Source organism: Sylvia atricapilla, chromosome 3, assembly GCF_009819655.1.
Source record: "Sylvia atricapilla isolate bSylAtr1 chromosome 3, bSylAtr1.pri, whole genome shotgun sequence".
In the NCBI taxonomy this organism is placed as follows: Eukaryota; Metazoa; Chordata; class Aves; order Passeriformes; family Sylviidae; genus Sylvia; species Sylvia atricapilla.
This window is the reverse complement of record NC_089142.1, coordinates 65,757,609-65,770,888: the sequence shown is the minus strand read 5'-3', so window position 1 is coordinate 65,770,888 and position 13,280 is coordinate 65,757,609. Positions and strand designations below refer to the sequence as shown.

Genomic DNA, 13,280 nt, shown 5'->3' with positions numbered 1-13,280 from the left:
AAGAAGGCAGTTTCTTGGCACTGTCATACTAGACCTCCTTGGAGAGAAAGTCTCCACCAAACAGCTTTGAAGCTGCTAGTATTTAAAGTGACATTCTTAACCTTCCAGAAATGTCAGATAAAGATATGTGCACAGAAAGCTTTGGTGGTGCCAGACAGTCAGCAGTCAGATCTGTGTAGTTAAATAAAAATAAGTATTGCATTGCCCACAGATTTGCTGGGAACATGGAGATCTTGTTTGATTCTCTAGGTATGTCATTACTGGGAAAGATACCTTGTGATGCTTCCTTTTGGTGACTTGACACATTTATGGATTTTTTTGTGTGTGATAAGCTTGAGAGTTATCAGTTGTACACCATCAAATCTAAGAGCTGATTGCTTTTCAGAAAAGCCTGAGAAGTATCACATATTTAGAGGTTTCATGCAAAATTTACAGCTTTCTAGAGGAGGGAAATGAGTCAAGTCTGAATGCCTGACTTGACTATTAACTGTCAGAGTCTACCAATATAGACAAATTCCCTTGCTATGAGGTAAGAGTTACTTCCATGTGTAAGACATGGTTTTTTATGTGAATGCTACATAGTAGGAACAAACAAACTGTATATGTTTTAATGGGTTAAGGAAAAAAAAGAGGTAAAGCAGACAACTGGCCAAGTTTAAGACATATCAATTTTCCTTAAAATTGGTTTTCTGGTGTAATATTATCTGTGAATTTCCTGATTCCTCAGTTGATCAGAAAAGCTGACTTTGAGGAAAAAAAGTATGAATTTGTTCCTATTTTTGTTAAAATTTCATGGCTCTTTATTTTTCACAAGCCATATTACGAACTTTGGCACTCAGCCTTAGCATAGCCGTAAAACATGAAAAGGGAGCAAGTCACTCTAGAACAGAACGGAATAGAGAGGAGGCTTTGCAACCAGCACCAGATATACTCCCATCAGAGCTGTGATTATTATCTGCACAATTTGAGGTCACCACCTTTCCTTGCATAAAATAAACAACAAACATTTAATTAAAAACAAACAAGAAAACCCAAACCTAAAAACCCCAAAGAAAAAGCCAATAAGCAACAAGAAGAAACACCCAAACCAGAGCCAAGGAAATTTCTCTTTTTTTGCCAGAGTATAGATTCAAAAACTGGAAAAAATATTTAAAGTATTTGACAAGTTACCAGTGCAATTCTTCTGGAAGTTGGGATTCTCTAGTGGGTGCCCTGGAATGCGGCATTGAAATCTGTGCTGCCAGAACTCGGGGAACCAGGGGTTGCGGGTGTTGGTGTCCAGACGCAGCTTCAGGTAGTAGTCATCAAATGCCAGCACCTCAGGAGACTGCAGTTTGATAGTAATGCCTCCATTTGCTTCGGGTTCATAACCTTCAATGACTTCATCTCTGTCTGCCCAACCATCACTGAAAAGAGGCAAAAAAACCACTTATTACACAAAGGGAGAAAGCTTGTTTTGAAAAAGTGATCAGCCAAAGGCAGACTGGCACCCTTGGAAGAAAGTGATTAATGGAGAATCTAAAGATGTAAAATTCAGGCAGAGAAAGCAGAGTGATAGCGGCTTGTAATGAGCAGTCTGACTGATTTCGTGCAGAGTCCTCATTAACTCATCCAGAATAATGAGGTTTTATCCTTGTCCTTCTGCAAAGGTTATTTAGACATAGCTTGTGCTGCGATGTCTCTGTGACTGAAGAGATTCTGCCTAATTTCTGCTGTCCTGTAAGAGGTGGAAATGAGAAAATTATTGTTGATGAAAAGGAAAACGAGCCAGGATCCTGGATGGTTTTCAAAATAGACCTCAGTATGCATGGATCAAACAGCTAGAAGGGCAATTCAAATAAAATATGAAGTGAGAATTGCATTCTATTGGAAGGGAATGGAGTAAGACTACTCGGCCAAACTAAAAAAAAAAAACCCACATACTATTCTCACACTGCATGGGATTTGTGATAACATGCTTTTTTCCCCTCCTTCTTATTTCTCTTTCTTTTTCCTTTTTATTTTTTTTTTTTTTTTTTTTTAATTAAGAAACAATGGCTTTCTGCTTTACTTCCCTGTTTTTTCATATATGAGATGCTTTTGAAAACCTGAAGATAAAACTCTTTCTTGACAACATTGTTTCATGGAAAGTCTATCTTAACAGGTTTGAACAAAGTCTGTTGGGTTTAGCATCTGAGCTTAATTTAGTTCTTTAGTTCTTTATCTCCTTCTTTAGGAGCCCATTGATTAAGTGTCACTCTCCAGTTCTTATTAGCATGCCCTAAGAACAATGCTTTTACAGTCTAATTTAAGTGCAAATATAAGTCAGCCATTGCTTAATCTTAAAATGCTGGGCATGTAATGAGAGAAATAGATTATTCTGGCACCTCAGATCTAGGTCTATTGCACTCAGAATCAAATCAGCTGCACTGCTTCTGTGAATAGCAGACAGATGAAGCACTTCCAGCAGCAAGGAGCTCAAGAGGAAAAATGCAATTCACCACTGACAGAAGTCTCAGATTCACGTAAGACAGGGTTGCATCCTGAATTCCAGAGAGATTGAAAGAAGGTCCTTTTTAGAAGCCTTTTGCACACAGCCCTGAGAAGATAGTTGTGGTGCAGACCATTACCAGCTGAGGGCATTTATGAGACACTCAGCACAGGTGTGCCTGGGTCTCCACAAAAGAAAATATAGACGATTTGAAGCTCTATCACAGTCCTGGTCAAACAGCTAAAAAGTGACTGTGTACTGGACATGTGTGAGCTTTCCATCCTCAGCCACCAGACTAAATAGCTGCGTGGTTTAGTTGGCATTCACATTAACTGCTGCATCTCTGCCCTAAGCACCCAGAAAGAAAATGGCAGCTCTCCATGAAAAGACAGGAAAAGCCATGTACTAAATTCTTTACACATTGGAAACACAACACAAACTTCTATTATGGAAGTTATTTGAGACATGGGGCATCTGGCAGTGCAGAGTAACATCAGAGTAATCAATACATTCCTTTCAACCTAGTCTCAGGAATTCACAAATTTGTATTTTAAGATGACACTACATGGCACCTTTGAGGCAGGATTTCTTCTCTGTTTCCCCCTTTGCCAAGGCCTTGCAGTAGAACTACTCAAAATTTCTGAGTTTACAAACTGTTGACAAATATCTTCAATAGCGTGAGATACACGTGTGCGCATGTTGCATTTCAAATACAGTATAAAAGTGAAGAGCTGGCTGAGGTGCAGCGTGTAGGTCACAGGAGGGAGACAGCAGTTTTACAAGTGTCCCAAAGGGATTCTCTCCATCAAGCTGAACCTGGCAGAAGCTGCTGGTCACTTCTTCCCAAAGCCTGGGGTGTAGGTTACTCAGTGTCTTGTACCAATATAGCCCTGACAGCTGCACCTGAATCGCCACGGGGTGCAGAGAGTTAAAACCCCACAATTTGTCCAACCCTGCTCCCTGCCCCAACACACTGCCTGAAATCCTGGAGAGGGAAAGAAGCCACAGTTCAACATCTCTGCATCCCCCCCACTCTTCACTTGTCCATTTGCTGAGGACAAAAAATAAAATGTGCCATGTGCCCCTGACTCCTTCATGATGGACTATGGTCTAGATAATTCTGTTCTGGAAAACCTTACTACTTACATGAAAATTAACTTTCTGGATTTCACATAATTCAAGATGGAAATCTTCAATGCAGAGAAGAAAAAGACACAATATTTATTTTGTGAAAGTAAGAAAGAGATCACTCTTACAGAATGAGTAATTAAGTCCTAAGTGCATAATTACCTCATTATTTGTCACAATGTTTTTGGCTTTCAAATGGTAGACTCAAGCAGAAACATTAGCGAGTCACAAAAATTAAGTAAATTGAGCCATTTTTTACAAGACCTTGTTGAAATGAGGTAGTTGCCCTACTGCTTGGATTCCTACCAACCAAAAATATTTATTTTTCCTCTCCCCTTCCCCAATATGTTTAGCTTAGAAAATGGCCACATAAACTTTGAAGGCAAAACGGAACAAATCTGCAAAACAAGAGAAAGTGTAATTTGCATTGTCTGAGGGCAGCTCATTGAAAAGTTCCCCTAAACTGGAACACAGATTGTCACATAATGTTTCTTTGTCTCTTTCTTGCCCCAAATATTTTTTGTTCTCTCTTCAACTTCCTCAAATTGTTAAATCTGTTTCATAAGGTTTATCTTTAGCAAAATGTCAAGAAAAAGCACTGGAATCAGAGAAAAAAAATCATAGGTATTGAAGCTCGTATGGGAGCTTTCTCTACTTTCAGTAAAGTCAAGGAAGCAAAGGAGTCTTCTGGTTTCTAATGGCATCCATGCCATCCTGGCAGCTGCAGGCTGACTGAGCTGAAATTTGCCCTAAGTGGGATGTGCTGCCCTACCAGCAGCTCTGGGAAGATTATTAGATCCTGTTAAAATACCTTTCTGGATTCCTTTCTGCTGTTTATATACATATTAAAAAAAGATTTTCTGGAAGCACTGAACCCCATGTGTCATATGTATAAATGGATACTGATCCAGAAGATGGTGGGGAGAAAAATGACATTTTTATTGTTGGGCAACAGCATGATACTGATAGTCAGATGGCAGTGTAAATGTCAGTGACAGAATCACAAGATCAATAGCTGAGTCAACATAAAAATGAAATTTCATTTTTATGAAATGAAATTTCTGAACAAGTACATGCCACCTACTATCCTTCTTTCATCCTGCTGAATAGCAAGTAGCACTACACATTGCACTTTTTGCTAGCCCCTCTTTCTGTGTGCCTTTAATACTGATTTCAGGAAGTGGCCCATATCCATTACCCAAACTGCCATCCCTGGTAAGCGTCCATGTGTGTGGCAATCTAGCCTTGGAACATGCTGGGTATCTCGTGCAACTGTTGATCTGGAACTCTGTGAGGGAGTTTACAGTGTGATGACAGAAACAGTGAGGGAGGGAAAAGCATGTGGGTGTCAAACTAGCAACCACTCTTTCTGCTCTTAGGAGAGAAAGAACAGCTTTTGTTGTGGTTTTCTGGTGTTTATCACAGTCAAAATGGTCACTGATACTCTGCAAGCTGCTCTTGGTCCAAGTCCCAGTCTGGTAACTGATACTAATGGCGCCAAATGCAAATTTCAATGTTCACTCACAAAAAAAATCAGGTGGAAAGGGAAAAAGCTTAAAGCTACTCCAGAGGATCAGAAGTCCTAGTTTCCACTATCACAGATGGAGTTTGAAGAAATTAAGCTATTTTTTTTCAAACAGCTTACTGTTCTGATAATATTTGACAATGGACATCACTGAATTGTGGTTTAAGCATCTTAGCCTCCCTATATTCTCTGAACTCAGTCATATATATTCTTGTGACTATAACACTGGGAGAGATGGAATGGATTTCCAATTTCCTCTTCTCTTCCAAACATGAATACTGTCAGCTGCTTTTCACAAGGGATGATGAGACAACCAGCAATCAGCCTTTCTATTTTCATCTCTTCAGGGCTTAACTCTTAAGTGATGCAGCAGCAGCTCTGCTCTGCTTCTCAGCACAGTGCTCACAGAGCTACTCATCCAGATGCTTTGTCCAAACAGGCAAACTCACAAAAGTAAACATGCTATTGTTTATGAGGACTGCTTTCCCTGTGATTATTGTCGACTTAGCATTCTTTCATAGGTAAAGAAAAAGAAACAAGTTTATTAGTCATGGATACTGAATGGCAATTTGATCCCTGCACCCTTGAATGGTTTGAACTGACTGACCAAAGCTATAGAGGGCAATTGATTTAGACTCCTCAGACTGGAGAGCTGCAAGTGCCTTTGCATTAGCTGAGGTTGATTCCTTAAGAAATTTTTATGTTGAGATATTTTCTTTTTCTCTAGACAAGTCATTAAAAAAAAAAAAATTAAGAGCAAGAAGCCCTTTTAAATGCTAAATGAATTATTTCTGCAATAATCCTTCTGCCTACAGCAGATATTCTTGTCATTATAAAACCAAATAAATCAGTCATATTAACATGATTTCTATCTCTTGAGTTTCAAGTGCTCAACCTTCACAGCAGCTCCCTGCAGATATCCCATTCAAACAGGGTAGCAGGGAGATAGGTGACCATAACCATAACAAAAGGCTCAGAACCTACATTCTTGCCTTGCATCCTTTCCACAAAACTAAAGCCCATGTCAGTACACTTCCCCTGTCATGTTGATATACATCCCTGCAGAGCCCAGTGCTGAATGCCTTCTTGCCACATTCTCAAGGCTGCCAGCTGCCCTGCTGTTTTGTCAAACTTCTGATGCATTTAGGTATGAGGACAGCACCACTCAGAGAATTCAACATCCAATAAAGTGCCATGACATTTTTATAATATCTGTATTTTTAAAAACAATTATTATATGCTGGATTATATAATATGGTTGTTTTTTTTTTAAAGGCTGGACATTTTAATTGGAAAGTGCTTTTTGCAAAACCATTTTTCTGTGTTGTAGTCAGACATTGCCTTTTTAGGGGTTCAGACAATGCTTAACTAGAGATATTTCAAAATGCTATAAAACCCAAAATCATGATAAGTAGCATTTAAATATTTTGTTATTTGATTCTGGCAAATGCCAGTGCTCTCAATATCCAGAGCTGGTCAGACATGGAAGCCTGCAAATTTCACTTTCTCATTTCAAATAAGTCTTTTCTGATAGCACCCCACTGGAAAAGCCTGCACGCATTCTCCTGTCTGCATGCAAGGATTGTATAGCTCCTCTTTATTAACGGCAGAATGGATGGAAACTCAGAGCTCAGCATAAGGCCAATCCAAAATATGGTGGTGTAGCAAGTGGGATAACTTCATAGGAAAAAAAAAAGTCAATGCTGCCACTTGCTATGATCATAGGTAGCAGAATCAGGCCCAGAGTTACTCATGAACAGCTCTGTAGCTGACTGCTCAGCTGCCTTCTTCAGGGAGTAGATTTTTTAAGGAATTCTTTATTTCACCAATGCAATGTGAAGGAAAAACACAATTACCTTATTGTGGATGAGGACGGGCCTATTCTCTGGCAATAAGAAACACTAGCAAAGATATTCAGTGTCTGTGGAATACATGCCTTAAAGAGAACATGCCATGTAAAGAAAATTGAAGACTGGCCAATACTCACAAGTCAGCAACTCACAAAGTGACTTTCCTTCTTAGGCATATGCATTGTCAGTCAATGCCAGCAGTCAGCAATGTCAGCTAAAGGTGCTGATCATTATTGCTAATTAGTATGGTTGCAAACATGGGCAACAAAAGATCATTTTTGCACTTACTCATTTAGCTAATTCACTAGAATTATACACTTACATTGAAGGGTGGGAGAGCTTTCTTTAGCTGTCAACCAGGAATTTTAAAAAGTATAGTTTTAATTTTATCTGTGTTATAAATCCTAGCAATATTAGGAAAATAATCCCATGGTTACAGATAAGCCTCTATGTCACTGCTGGCATGAGCAGGCTGGAAGGCTGAGGCCTGCTGTCAACTGACTGGCCTCCTCAAAACCAGAAGAATCAAGTTCACTAAATTTTCTCAGCTGAAAGGAAAACAAACAGGTGATAATATAAAATCATAGAATGGCTTGAGTTGTAAGGGACCTTAAAAATCATCTAGTTCCAGCCCCCCTGCCATGGGCAGAGACACCTTTCACTAGACTAGGTTACTCAAAGCCACATACAGCCTGGTCTGGAACACTTCCAGGGATGGGGCATTCCCAGGTTATCTGAAAAACCTGTTTCAGTGTCTCACCACCCTCACAATAAATAACTTCTTCCTGATATCCTATCTAAACCTGCTCTTTTTCCTTTTAAAATCATTCCTTCCTGTCCTATCACTACAAGCCCGTGTGAAAATTTTCTGTAGATTTTCTTGTAGGCCCTCTTTAGGTTCTGAGAGGTGATATAGGCTCTGAAGTCTTCTCCAGGTTTAATAACTCTCAGCCTGTCTTCACAGGAGAGGTGCATCATCCCTCTGATTATCTTGGTGGCTTCCTCTGAACTTGCTCCAGCAGGTCCAAAACCTTCCAGGTCCCCAGAGCTGGATACAGTACACCAGATGGGGTCTCACAAAAACAGAAAACTGGAAATCACCTCCTCTAATATAAGCCTCAGTATAGGCCAGTAGTTTGGCTCCTGCATGTATGGATGGAGATAGGTAGGAGTCACCACCTTCCTAAGCTCCCTGTCTTTTTTTCAACCCACGTCACAAGGTATTTCGGGATTTGTATCTATTTCCTTTTCCTATGAACTGTGCTGAGGTCAAATGTGTCCTGAATTCCACTAGATTTCTCCAGTTTGCTCACCTCCATAGGTCAGTCTTGATTAAAATGAGCTGAAAGCATGGGAATATCGGTTTTGCACATTAAGCATGAGAAGAAAACCACTGAAACTTCTTCTGGGAAAGCTATAAAAAGCAAAAAGTAAAGAGAAGACTGCTGCCTTGATGACCTCACACACGGACAAGAGAAGGTACAAGAGAGTCATTTGATGTCAGACTGTCCAGATTTTAGACTGAGAACTCACACAACACTACTATGGCTCTGTGAGCTGTAAACCTCACATGGGCCATAGACTGAAAAGCATGTCAGGCCTGGGGCTGGTTCCCTCTTGAGAGGATTAGACTGACTGAGGAAGAGATTGGTATGATTTACCAGTTAACCTCACTCCGTTTGAGACAGCTCTGTGTACCCATTATGGTTTTAACTCTAATGTCCTGCAGGAGGTGCTATTTCCTGAGAGAAATTGAGATTTGAAGTTTAAAAAGTTTAAAATTATTCCAAGGCCTCTTGCTGCAAGTGTTTTGTCACATTTCTTGGTAAAATTCCTGTTCTTGTCAGGTTCTGCTTCATGACGTTGCATACAACATTTTTCGCTTCCCATTCATGATTACTGAAGGCTCACAGTCACAGTAGCACATTTGTTATTATACTTCACACAAACAAAAGATGTTGGTAAGGGATTGAAACTTTTATTTATTCAATCAGGGATTTTTTTTTTGAATGAATGACACTCTATAAAGAACGTAAAGTTGGTAAATGATAGCTCACTGTTTCAAATTATCATGATTCACTTCTGTGTGAATGTTCAAAGTTTTTGCACTGTTCATTTAAAAATGTAGATTATAACCTTGTGGACCATGATGGATTGTATTTTGCAAATATGTATTTACAAAGGTTTTAATTATCATATGCGGTGCATATATTTGCATGAAATTTGCATAATGTAATTTCACTGCCTATCATGCAGGCAATATCTTCGAGAGTCTTTACTGTGAAGATTCTTGATATGTTTGGCATTTTAAAATGTAGTTGCTGCTTTTACTCAGGAAAGGTTTTACTGTTCTCAAGAGTGCACAATGCCGCATATCTTGGAAAATCAGCAACCATATGTGTATTCTCCAAGGCAATGGCTGATTTATTAAAAGGGATACACATGTTTCCACCACAGGCTGACCAGTGGATAAAATCCTTGCTCTTCATGTTTGAAATTCATAACATGAGGCATCATGAAAGCTGTTTCTTTTCCAAATGGAAGCATGTGTATAGAGAAGAATATCTAATTTTAAATAAACACACACAAATAGGAAATGTTACTCTTAGCATTGTGCCTCATCTAAGGTGCTGCTGGCCTCCAATATCACAGAAATACAGAATCACAGAATAAGCTGAATTGGAAGGGACCCACAAGGGTCATCTTAGTCCAAATCCTGGCCCTGCACAGGACACCCCAAGAGCCACATCAATGCCTGAGAGCATTGTCTGAATGCTTCTTGAGCTCTGTCAGGATGGCGCTTCCCTGGGGAGCCTGTTCCAGAACCCAAACACCCTCTGGATGAAGAACCTTTTCCTGATATCCAACCTAAACCTCCCCTGACACAACTTTAGCCACATGCAGTCAAATCCAAGATTTTTACCATTTTATTAATACATATAAATCTGAAAACAGAGAGGTTTAGCCTTGCATCTCTGTTCCAGGTCTGGGGATTTTTTTGTATCCCCTTGCTGCTGCTTTACTTTGGTATTTGTGCAAGAAGACTCCACCAAAAAATGAATATGGATAGTAAGGATATGGTCATTCCTGCTACGAACATCCCAACTGTAATCCCTTTCCAAGAAGGATAATTAGGCAGAAATATTCCTGTTGTTTCTTCCAATCTGTATAAAAGTTAGACACTGAGGTCTTTCTTGCGCAACCATGTAAAGGCACCCAGGGAATAGAATCATTCCTACCTCTGCTCTAGCCAACTACAGTCTTGGAACTAGATCTGAAGGACTGGAAAGAGAGATAGCATATGGAGGGAAACAGTCTGGAAATACATGGGAAGGTATATATATGTAAGGGAAAGAGATCAGGTAAACACAAGTCCCTCTTTGTTACATGTCACTCCTGCAGATCTTGCTGGATGCTTGGATATTAATTTTTGCACTTATTAAAAAAATAAAGCAGAGATGTCTTCCCTAACGACAAGCAGAAAAGGTGGAAGCATAGCTCCTTTCTTCCCTCCATGCTTTGTTTTTTGAGGTCCTGCCAAGGAACAGGAAAACAGAGAAACACCTTGGAATCCCATTTCCATTTCCATACAAACCATACTTTCAAAAATAATTTGAATTGCAGTCTTTAGATTTCTCCATGATGTTTGCTTACTTTCACAGAATAATCCAAAGTTTTACTTTACAGTTTATATTTTTAGCTGATTCCCTCAAGCTATCACTTACTGTAACCCTCTCATATTACAAGAGTTAATAGAAATACACAGAATATAGGCTTTTTCTCAATAGAAATTAAATTTCAAATACTAAGACCTAAAGAGAACATCCCATACTTGCTATTACTGGTTTGCATATAAACTATTTTTCATACCCTCACAGGATTTCTGGAATGCCTTTCCCACATTCATGCTTGAAAACTGAACCTTTACACATATACTTGTTTAGGAACTGCTTTTTGGCTTGCTAGCCTGTTGACAGAGGCTCTAAATTATAGGAGGCCCAACAGAGAGCAAAACGGCACGTCAAACCGATGTGGTTAGCATGGCGTTCTCCCTCTATTCTCTCTCAGAGCATGGGTTAGATAGATTCTTAGTATAGTTTACAATGACAGGCCGTACAAAGAATGCAAACAAACACTATTTATCTTATTCTTAAGGTGGCTGAACTGTTCATGCCACAACACTACATACACCTAGAAGCCCACAATTCCCTGGGTATGCCTTAACATGAATTTTGACCTGCGCCACAGGGGCCCACAGGCCTCACAGATTAAGGCCCAGGCTGGGTAACTCACCCTCCAATGCCAATATCTGCAACACTAGCCCTTTAATGAAGCTGTGTCTGCGGAGGAACTGGCAGCTGTAAGTGAGAGTCCATTATCATTTCCATACCAACACGTATTAAATGGGCTTTGAAAATCAGATTGAATAAAATTAAGAACAATAGAAGAAGTATGACTGAAGCAATGATAAAATCACAAAACTCATTAAGATATTAATCAAAGTTATCATATATTACAATATCTCCCTAAATGACTGTTTCTACCAAAATTATTTTAAATTTGTCCTTATCTGCCGTTCTCTCTTTTTCACATTCTGTGCATAATTGAACATCCAGATTACGATGAATGTTTACGAATAATATAATTTCCACTCAAATATTTATAAGTCATTCATTTGAAATAACATATTGACATGGGAAATATCAAATTCATATTATGCTAATGAGTCTCCTAAGCACCTAAACCATTCCAGTGAGAGAATCAAGTAATACTTTAAGGCTTGAATAAATAAATTCAGAATAAATAAAATTATAAAACTTCAATAACCTACTAGCACAGCATTGTGTTGTGTCAGTAAAGAAAAGCTCATGAACTGCTAGGAAACCAAGAAACCAATGAATAATTTGAATAATGAATTCACCTGAAAATTGGCTAATCATTTAATGAACAATTGCTGAACATTAAACAGGTGTAATACCTTGAAATTTTTTTATAATCTGCTTTGTTCAGGCAATTCTATTATAATTGACCTGAAGGAAATGTTAGAGAGCAATAACAATATATAAAAGAATTATTGATTCACGCTTCTGCAATTACTGATGTCTTAAGGTTGTAAGTGTCTATTGCTGCAGCTATATACTTGAAATGAAATGAGAAATTTATACACTGTGAAATGAGAAATGTAGGCACAGTCCTATGCTTGTCTAAACCAAATTTATTTCAACACCACCTAGCTGACCTCTACACCTTAGAGTTCCTGCTGTAGCAAGCAGAGCTAGAGTAGGACAGTAGCAGCCTTTTAGGCATTTAGGTCTCAGGTATCCAGTCCATATCAAAACCAAAAAGGTCCTGAATATAACTGGAAATTATCAAATTTCTTTCTCAGAGAAAGCACTGAAATATGCCATCTCGTTTAAATGTACTTATTAAAGACTAGATCACAAGTTTATCATTCAGATTGTCCAAGTGTTATTCCTTCCAGGTGTCATGCTGGCATCACTGAGAAACCTAGGATGGCACGTACTCACTGACATAAGGAAAAGGTTCACACAGGTTCCTGCTAGCATGCAGAACAATGCTATAATATTGCATCGCACGTAACCTCATTTTGTAGCATGTGGGACACGGAATAGCCATAGTGAGGTGCATACTTAAATGCTGAGTTTGTAGGCAGCAATACCTTCCTACCCTCCTGATTATCTAGAGGTTGGAAAAAGCAGCTATTAAAGCCTTTTTCCTTTTAAAAAATTATTAATATGCAGACTTACTCAAGTGAAGAATTACTGAAAGTGATAGGTTTCGTTTTAAGTTATGGTAATCAGAAACATATATTGCAGATTTTACGAAAAACAATTAAACCCCATTTGTTGGTTTTAAACATTAATAAAAATTGTGAACAGATGTTTATTTAGAAAAACTGGAATGATTTGCCAAAATATTGCTCACATTAGATGAATTCTTATAGGTACTTGAAACATGCTTAAAATTGCAGGAGTAAAGGAGTTTGATATACTTTCTATATGATCAAGCCAAACTGAAATTAAGTAAATGTACATTGAGCAAACTACTGACATTTCATTAGACTAAATAAAATACAAAAATGCATCAAAGTCACAACTGAGAAGGCCTCCATTCTTCAAAGTGCTTAATTTACCAGATCACCAAATTAATGCTCAATATAATCAGATTAATTTCAAAATGGACAAAACAAATATTTATCCTTGTTGGTTCTGTACTGGAGATTGAGAAGGCATAATTTTTCCTTCTAAATCCCAAGTTGTACGTGAAGTGGAAGATTTCTTCCAGT

General features: G+C 38.6%; 1 protein-coding gene across 2 annotated transcripts in view; it reads right to left on the bottom strand.

Moving 5' to 3' along the window:
• The window catches only part of GRM1 (glutamate metabotropic receptor 1), a 178,923-nt gene that overhangs the window by 63,156 nt on the left and 102,487 nt on the right, over positions 1-13,280 (bottom strand). For both annotated transcript variants that reach the window (XM_066315635.1, XM_066315634.1), the window contains exon 3: positions 1,171-1,406. In XM_066315635.1, coding sequence (XP_066171732.1) covers positions 1,171-1,406 — 236 coding nt within the window. The remainder of the gene's footprint in view (positions 1-1,170; positions 1,407-13,280) is intronic.